The 9,895-nt window shown below is 45.8% G+C and overlaps 1 protein-coding gene across 1 annotated transcript; it reads left to right on the top strand.

The window, feature by feature from the left end:
* Positions 1-293: 293 nt before the first annotated feature.
* Positions 294-5,438, top strand: LOC144326434 (uncharacterized). The gene is made up of 3 exons (XM_077922988.1): positions 294-878; positions 1,074-1,732; positions 5,248-5,438. The coding sequence occupies exons 1-3, from the start codon at positions 304-306 to the stop codon at positions 5,436-5,438; spliced, it is 1,425 nt and encodes a 474-aa protein (XP_077779114.1). The 5' UTR covers positions 294-303.
* Positions 5,439-9,895: the final 4,457 nt, after the last annotated feature.

The following is a 9,895-nucleotide window of genomic DNA, read 5'->3' on the forward strand; positions in this document are numbered from 1 at the left end:
ATAGGCTGCCTCATAGTTACAGCTTATAGCCTTTGCAGTTACGGATTGGGTGGCAGTAGATAATTAAATAAATAAATAAGAGAATAAATATTAAATAAAAAGTTCAAATAAAGGAAATTTGCTCTTTAGATTCTGGGTAGAGCCTTAAGCAGTGTTGACAATACTGAACTAGGCAGAACCCTTTGGCAGCGTGTCTATTCTGAGCGGGTGCATTTCGGTTGGGAAGTAATTTGAGATTTCTCAGGTCTCGCGTATAGACCTGGCAATCAGCTGGCACCTGCCACAAGTAATGGTAGCGCTCAAATGGTGGCCATGCCCTGTGACCCTCAAGCCTTCGCTCAATTTTTCAGGGCATTCGAAACATTTTATAGGCAATGTCGGCCTGGGGCTTTGGCGCTTCCGGCCCCGGAACCATCACAGGAGGTGATACCCGACACTCCTCCTAACAATCAGGGGCAGCAGGGCACCCCAGCCGCTGCAGGGGGCAGCGCCCAGTCAGAAACCGCAAATGTAGGTCGCCCTAATACTCGTGCCCAGGCAGCCATTACTAAGAAAGCCAACCAAAGCGCTGGAAAGGGTAAGGCATCGGCAAAAGGCCCCGGCAAGGGGAAGGCTATTGCCAAAGGGACCAGCAGCAATGCCTTTTCACAGGTGGTACACATTCCTAGTGTGTTTCAGGAACAGCAGCCCCAGCACAGCTCTACCGAGGACAGTGCGGGTTCCGGCTTGGAGGAGGAGCACACGGAACCTCAAATTGCTCAGCCAGTGGCCAGTGTGAACACGGCCAACGTAGAGGTGCAAAGAGGTAAAAGAAAATCTAAGAAGAAGCACACGTCTGCGAAGAAGAAAAGAAGTAAGCAGTCCAAGACGGAGGACGAGTCAGGTACGTCATCCTCTGATTCCGATAGTGAGGGCCCCATGGATGGTTACTGGGGTTTTGGTGAAGGTAATCACGGGATCCCACTTTGGGCGCACGAAAGGAGGGCCAATTCTCATCGGAAGACCTTTAATGGAGTACTGGAATGGAAGGACGGGGCGTTGTTTGAGGATGTTAAGGTTTCCACCAATCAGTCCACCGATTTTATACTGGGGAACCATTTGTCCCAGAAGAAGAGGAATAAGATCCTCAACGGGGACTATGTGGACATGTTTACCCTTCTCCCTCCTACTAAAGTAACGGGGAAAGGTGAAAAGAGGCACTCTTTTGGTAAGCGTAGGTATAGGACACCTAGGGCGGAGCGGACCTTTGAGAATTGGTTGGATGGGTACCAGGTTTTCATGGGAATTGTTTGCGCAGCTTATCCCCGGCGCTCCATGGTTTTGGTTGCTTATTTGGCACATATGAGGAGGGCTCACACGCTCGCAGGGGAAAGTGCCGCTTTAACGTATGATGAGAATTTCCGTAGAAATGCTTCTCTCCTGCCTTCCACCCGATGGGACTTAAGGGATCCCAACTACTGGGGTGAGGACGTCAATCCCTACATCGATAAGAAAAATCAGGAATCAGCCAAGGCGGGTAAGACGGAGGCAAAACGGCGCCACCAGTGCTGGGAGTTCAACAGGGGTGTATGCTCGCGACCCTCCTGTAAGTATCTTCACAAATGTGAGCGGTGCCTGGGCAACCACCCCGCCTCTGCGTGCTTCAAAAGTAAACAGCAGCCCTTTCGAGGCGGCAGGGGGTACTTCCACAACAATACCAGAGGTGCCCCCGGATCCTCCCACCAGGGGCCCGGTAACCGCCAGTAACTTGTATCTTGGTTTGGCCTCCTCCCCTATCCGTTTTCAGCCCCTCAAAACCCTGCTAGATCAATATCCTGATTGAAAAGCCACACAATACCTTTGGGAGGGGTTCTCTATGGGGTTCAGAATCCCCGTGGCTTTCCCCCCTAACACTGGGGACCCACAAAATCAAAAATCAGTTAAGGAAAGGCCTGAGATAGTCAGGAAAAAGATAGAGAAAGAAATCAGGGCAGGTAGGGTAGCAGGCCCCTTTGCCGAACCTCCCTTCGAAGGACTTCACCTATCACCTCTGGGCATTGTACCAAAAAAGACCCCAGGGGAATTCCGCATGATCCACAACATCTCTCACCCCAGGGGAGGCTCGGTTAATGACGTGATCCCCCAGGAACTTTGTACAGTGAAATACGCCTCCTTTGACCAAGCAGTTAAAATGATTCGCAGATTTGGGCAAGGGGCACTTCTAGCCAAATGTGACATTGAGTCGGCGTTCCGCCTTCTGCCTGTCCATCCAGCTGATTTCCGTTGGTTGGGCTTTAGATTTGAGGGGGCGTATTTCATTGACAAAGCAATGCCTATGTGCTGCTCCGTGGCTTGCTCAGCCTTTGAGTCATTCAGTACGTTTCTTGATTGGGCCCTACGCTTCAGGACAGGGTCGTTGGGCGTGTCGAATTACCTGGACGATTTTATTTTGGTGGCAGATAACAGGCAATGATGCTCCGCCCTTTTGGAGGCTTTCACAGCCCTGGCCGGGGAGCTGGGGGTGCCGCTGGCCGCCGAGAAAACGGAGGGTCCAGCCACCTCTATGGTCTATCTGGGCATTGAGTTAGACACCGTGGCCCAGACGTCTAGGTTACCCGAGAATAAACTGATCGCCCTTAAAGCACTGATACAGCAGCTACTGCCCCTAAGGAAGGTTCCCCTAAGGCAAATTCAATCCCTGCTGGGCCACCTAAATTTCGCATGTAGGGTAGTGGCGCCGGGTCGCCCCTTTTGCGGCCGCCTGGCCAGATTGGCAGCAGGTCTCAGGGCACCTCAGCATAGGGTGCGCCTCTCCAAAGAAGTTAAGGCGGATCTGGGAGTTTGGTTACAATTCCTCGACAAGTACAATGGTATATCCTTATGGCAAGATTCCATGGCACTCAATGCTGACTTCCAAGTTCAGTCAGATGCGGCAGGTTCCTTGGGTTTTGGAGTTTATTTTAAGGACCAGTGGTGTGCCCAAAAGTGGCCTGCAGACTGGCAGGGCCAGCCCATTACTCGGGACCTTACATTCTTGGAATTTTTCCCTATTGTAGTGGCAGTACATCTTTGGGCAGAGCAGTTCCGCAATCATAGGGTTTGTTTCAACACAGATAACCAGGCAGTAGTAGCGGTTCTTTCCAGAATGTCCGCACGCTCCACCAGGGTGGGGAACTTATTACGGTCCTTCGTCCTCCTGTGTCTGGAACAGAATATATATTTTTCTGCCAAATTCGTACCTGGCATTAATAATGACATCGCGGACGCTCTGTCTCGTTTTCAGATGGAGCGCTTCCGCTCGTTAGCGCTGGATGCGGAACAATCATCGATGCCTTTCCTGGAGCATCTCTGGAGCCTTGGGAGCAGGAAGTGATGAAAAGAGTATTCGGTGCAGTTGCCCCTTCCACAATGAGATCGTACAAGAAGGCTTGGGCTGACTTCTTAAAGTTCCGCAGCAGAATACCGAACACAAGGCAGAATTCCATTCCCTCAACGAGGGAGGTCCTCCGCTACTTAACCCATCTGAAGGAGCTGGGCAGGGCACCAAAGACTCTCAATATTTAGTCCGCGGGGATTTCATATTTTTGTAAAGCCTTTTTCGCCACTGATCCGTGTGCGGAATTTATCGTGCGTAAGACTTTAGAGGGTTGGCGCCGGCTGCAGCCACCCAGCTTTGACAAGAGGAGGCCCATAACTTATGATATTCTGTCCCAGATACACAAAAAATTACGAGAAATATGCTGGTCAAAATATGAAGCTCGCCTCAGGATGAAACGGTGAAATCTGCTATGATTAAGTGGGCACAAGATGTTGGACATAACATTATGATGGCTGACTGGGAACAGTTATGGACCACAGGTATGAAGTTTATGGCATGTAATGCCTTAAGAGAGAATATTATGAAAATGATATACAGGTGGTACATGACACCAGTCAAGCTTGCAAAAATCTATCACTTGCCCGATAATAAATGTTGGAAATGTAAAGAAACTGAAGGTACATTCTTTCACCTTTGGTGGACATGCCCAAGGATTAAGGCTTTCTGGGAGATGATATATAATGAAATGAAAAAGGTATTTAAATATACCTTTCTGAAGAAACCAGAGGCCTTTCTCCTGGGCATGGTCGGCCAATTGGTGCCAAAGAAGGATAGAACTTTCTTTATGTATGCCACAACAGCAGCAAGAATACTTATCGCAAAGCATTGGAAGACGCAAGATCTACCCACCCTGGAAGAATGGCAGATGAAGGTGATGGATTGTTAACAGGTGATAATTTAAAGTTATAATATATTAAGACTAAAGATTAGGATAAAAACAAAGAGGGAAAGGATTTGCTGAACCAACCAATTGAACTGGATACAAAAAAGGGAGGTGTGAGGAGGTCCGGGGAATTTTTGTATTTTTTCTTTTTCTTTTTTTCTTTTTGTAATACTTTGAAAACTTTAATAAAAATCTTTTTTAAAAAAAGAAATTTAAAGACTATTTACAAAAATACTGCAAAATTAATGAATGTTAGAATGATGTTGGATTGAAGTTAAGTGGTTTTCAGCAGCAATGTTAAAAAGATGTGCAAAAATGGATTGTTAACAGGTGATAATTTAAAGTTATAATATATTAAGACTAAAGATTAGGATAAAAACAAAGAGGGAAAGGATTTGCTGAACCAACTAATTGAACTGGATACAAAAAAGGGAGGTGTGAGGAGGTCCGGGGAACAGGCAAATGAAAGATAAGACATGGAAAGATTGAATTGTTTTTAACTGTTTTTATTCTTTTTATTTTTTATTTTTGTAATATTTTGAAAACCTTAATAAAAATTATAAAAAAACAAAATATGAAGCTCACCTAATCGTTCAAGTACGGAGCTCTAAGACGGACCAACAGGGTAGGGGGGCCCTCCTTCGGTTACCAGCCACGCAAGCTAGTGGTCCCTGTCCGGTTAGGGATACGAGGCGTTTCCTCTACGTAAGACCCAATAGCCCCGGCCCCTTTTTTATTCACACGGATGGATCGCTCTTGGCCAGACACCAGTTTACGCGGGTGATGCGCATGGCGTTGGCAGCATGCGGACTGCCCGCGGCTGAATTTGCGGCTCACTCCTTTCGGATCGGGGCAGCTACCACTGCAGTGCGCCTTGGGCTCTCCACAGAGAGGATAAAGGACTTAGGGCAGTGGAAATCTAATGCATACAAAGCTTATGTGAGAAAGAATCTATGACGGGCGGTTGTTCTCCTGACCTTGGTTTTTCTGTCTATTTACTTTTCAGAATACAAGCATTTGGTTGGTGGGCCACAGCATTGTGCATTGGGCCAAGAATCGTGCCATGAGTACCGGGTTGGGACTAAACTTGAGCTTGCCTGCAAATGTGGAGCTGGCGTGGATAGCGCGAAGAGGGATGTGCTGGAGCGAATTCAAGCCAGCCATGATGGCGAGAGCCGCCTCGGAGGGCCCACCTGATGCCCTGGTTATCCAGTTGGGGGAAAACGACCTAGCGTACCGCAAAGCTATTGACTTGAGATGGAACATTTTTGACGATTTTGCTGATCTGATGGCGGTTTACCCAAACATTACTATCTTGTGGTCCTCGTTGCTTGAGAGGAGGACATGGAGGGATTGTGTGAGCCCGGTTGGAATCAATAAAGCAAGAAAGGTCTTGGAACGGGCTGTGGAACGTAGAGTGGCGGCTCTGGGCGGGTGTGTCATAGGACACCCAGGCATCCAGTACAGCAACGAGGCCCTCTACAGATGGGATGGCGTGCATCTGTCAGATGCTGGAAATGATATTTGGTTGGGGGACATCATAGCAGGGATTAGGAGTTGGTTACAGGTTTGAAGGTATTGGCGGCGAGCTTTGCTTGATTGGCGGTTAGGCATTGGCAGGGGTTAATTGTTATGCAAATGAATGGGGGGGAAGGAAGCGCCATCACCTTCCCCCAAGGAAAGGGTAGTCCGGTAGAGGACTCCGGGGGGCGTTGCCTTGTCCGAAACCTAGGGAGGTAAGGGCCTCCGGCACGCCCCCGAGCGGTGACACCCGTGGGATCCTAGTTGGCGTACTTCAACAGGACTCCCACGGCTTGTGGATAACCCTTCCCGGTCTCCATACCGGGTAGTCGATAGGAGCCAATGCCTAAGGCCAATACCTTTCAATTCTGTAATCAATAAAGTTGTGGCCTTTTTATGCCCATTAACCTTAAATAATGTGCCCAGTGTCTTCATTTCACATGGGGGAGGGGACTTGCCACGCAAATATTGCCAAGCCCAAAGGGAGGCAAGCATTTGCTTCAGTTCACCCTGTTAATGGGGGAGCAAAAGCTATGCGTGTGTCATTCTCAATCAGTCTACTTTCAGGACTGATTTTAGAACCCTCTTATATCAGGCCACATGGTCACTGGAGGTGGCCGCATCATGCAGAATTGACTATCCACACAGGGACCATCTTTTTTCTTTTATTCTTATACTGGATTTAAAGTTACAGTAACTTCTTTTAAAGCAGCTGTCAGTATATCACACTGTATTCCACTTGCCTTCCAAAGGAACACGTGGCTCTTCCCATGTAGTGGGTTAGGTTGAGACTGCTGATCCAAAGTGATCAGTATTTTTTACGGTAATTACAATCCTGCTTTCCCTTTTACCAGCTTACCTTGACTTCAATAAGGCCTTTGAAAAGGTCCCCCGTGATATTATTGCAAAAAAGCTAGTAAAATGTGGGCTAGACAAAGCTACTGTTAGCTGGATTTGTAATTGGTTGACGGACTGAACCCAAAGAGTGCTCATCAGTGGCTCATCTTCATCCTGGAAAGAAATGACTAGTGGGGTTCCACAAGGTTCTGTCCTGGGCCTGGTATTCAATATTTTTATAAATGATTTGGATGATGGAATAGAGGGCATGCTAATCAAATTTGCAGATGACACCAAACTGGGAGGGGTTGCTAATACCCCAGAGGACAGGGTCAGAATTCAAAATGACCTGAATAGCCTAGAGAGCTGGGCCAAAACCAACAAAATGGAGTTCAATGGGGAGAAATGTAAGGTACTACACCTGGGTAGAAAAAATGAAATGCACAGGTGGGGGACACTTGGCTTGACAACAGTACCTGTGAAAGGGATCTGGGAGTCTTAGTCGACCACAAGCTGAACATGAGTCCACAGTGTGATGTGGCAGCTAAGAAAGCCAATGCGATTCTGGGCTGCATCAGTAGGAGTATAGTGTCTAGATCAAACGAAGGAATGCTACCACTCTATTCTGGTTGGTCAGACCACACCTGTAATACTGTGTCTAGTTCTGGGCACCACAGTTGAAGAAGGATATTGTCAAGCTGGAGCATGTCCAGAGGAGGGTGACCAAAATGTAAAAGGTCTGGAATCCAAGCCCTATGAGGAGAGACTTAGGGAGCTGGATTTGTTTAGTCTAGAGAAGAGAAGATTAAGGAGTGACATGATAGCCATGTTTAAATATTTGAAGGGATACATGTCATGTTGAAGAGGGAGCAAGCTTGTTTTCTGCTGTTCTAGAGACTAGGATGCAGAATAATGGATTCAAACTATGGGAAAAGAGATTCCACCTAAACATTAAGAAGAACTTTCTGTCAGTAAGGGCTGTTGGACAGTGGAATATGCCACCTCGGAGAGTGGTGGAGTCTCCTTCTTTGGAGGTTTTTAAGTGGAGGCTAGCTGGCCATCTGTCAGGAGTGCTTTGCTTGTGTGTTACAGCATGGCAGGGGGTTGGACTAGATGGCCCTTGCGGTCTCTTCCAGCTCTATGATTTTATGATTCTATGACACTAGCTAGTACACTGCACTGTTCCATTAGATAGATATTGTTGCTATTTTTTAAGCTAAAGGTTATGTATAGCTGGCATCTATTAGTCTTTGAGCCAGCGTGATGTAGTGGTTAAGATCGATGGACTCATAATCTGGTGAGCCGGGTTCGCTTCCCTGCTCCTCCACATCTCAAAGTGTAGCACCCTGCTTGTGGTTAACGCTTAGCTGGAATGAAATATTCAACGCAGCAATAGAGAAATTAAAATAATAATTTATTTGTCAGACAAATAAATGAGAGGCACAGTGGTATATGGTTACCAAGCTCTGGCCTGCCTCCTGCCATTATGGCCAGCACTTATATTCCCTCAGCCCAGCCCCCTTGCTCCTCCTTTGGCTGCCTCTGTCCAATCAGCCTGGTTGAATTTTCTATTGGCTGATTGCCAGAACCAATCATAAGAGATACACCCATTTCCTATTACCTTTTATGGGAGACAGAGAGCCATATTTCCTTCTATTTATAATTGGCAAACAAGTAGCCATTAACCTCTACAAGGCACCTTAATTACCAGATCACCTTTGCCCCCTTAATTCTAAAATAGAGCAGGTGGCTAAAACAGATGGTGGGGTATTTTTATCTGAACAGATCTCTTGTTCATCTTTTTATACACCAGCTATGAAAGATCTCCTTCTTTGGAGCCATATGTCAGGAGTGCTCTGATGGTGTTTCCTGCCTGGCAGGGGGCTGGGCTCAATGGCCCCTGTGGTCTATTCTAACTCTAGGATTCTATGATTCTATGAAATAAGAATCTAACATCTAAATTTCTTACTTTCTAAATCCTTTGCATAATTACATTTAAGCCAATATATTTAATACATAACATATATAGCTTTTTAGAAGGAAAGGAGCTTAGTAAAAGCTAAGCTAAATTCTCTCTAAATTCTCTAAAGCTTCAAAGCAGTTTCAGAGAGCTGCTTTTCCTGGTTCAGCTGCTGTTCTAAAAGCAACTTCTTCAATTTACCCTTTGGCTCAAGTCTCTAATGATTCTTACTATTTACCAGCTTAATTGTGTTTTTGCAACTTGACTATTCTGTAATTTGTAAGGTCAGTGACCTTGCTTCTCAGCCTTTTTATGACCACAATAAACCAGGGGCCCTCTGCTTGCCAGCTGCTTGCTGGTTTCCTGCCTTTGGTTTTTCTGCCTCGGAAGAAACATTTATGAATTTAAGCCCATTTTTAGAATTATAGGAACCTGATCAAAATATAAGCCTTGATTATAATGCAGGCTCAGATGCCTCAAAAGCATCTCACAATCTCCTTTCCCTTCCTCCCCCACAACAGACACCCTGTGTGGTGGGTGGGGCTGAGAGACTTCAGAGAGAACTGTGACTAGCCCAAGGTCACCCAGCAGCTGCATGTGGAGGAGCGGAGATGCGAACCCAGCTCATCAGATTATGAGTCCACTGCTCATAACCACCACACCACACCTGAAGTGCCTTTTCCAGTTGTCAATAATGCCCTGTTGTTATCATTTTTGAAACATTAGTGTTATGATGGCACCTAAAGCCTGAAATATCTTCCTAAAAGATAGGAAAAGTTGCTAGGAAAAGTTTAGGAAATGTTTAGGAAACTGTTTAGGAAAATGTTTAGGAAAAGTTGTTATGAAAGGAGGAATGAAGAATGTAAGTTCAGCATATAATTCTCTGCATTATGCTTTCAGGTCTCCATATGATGAGCATGTGGACAGACAGAGGAGAAGGCTGCATGAGGCTGATAGTTAATTGCAGAGCAACCTCTGCAAAAGAAAGTTGTGCATATTTTATCTTTGTGACTGTTAAATAAATGTTTAAATTATAGTTTTTTAATATCCAACCCAAGCTCTGATTTTCTCAGTTCTCCCTTCACCTGTGTGTATCCTGCTAGTTCTATCCATTTTGCCTTTCTCTTGACACAAATGTATATAAAATTATACAGGAAAATGTTAAATGATTGGTTTTAATGCAGTGTCTCTGTCTCTACCTTTCTGTGCAATTGCTCAATAATGTCACTAAGAAAGCTCTATATATTGGAATGGTCTCTTTTATTGGAAAAATTTCCCAAAGTTAATTTTAAAGGGGTGCATAAGACCAGTGGGCCAGAATTTTTGTCCCAATAAT

This window comes from Podarcis muralis, chromosome W, assembly GCF_964188315.1.
Source record: "Podarcis muralis chromosome W, rPodMur119.hap1.1, whole genome shotgun sequence".
NCBI classification, from domain to species: Eukaryota; Metazoa; Chordata; class Lepidosauria; order Squamata; family Lacertidae; genus Podarcis; species Podarcis muralis.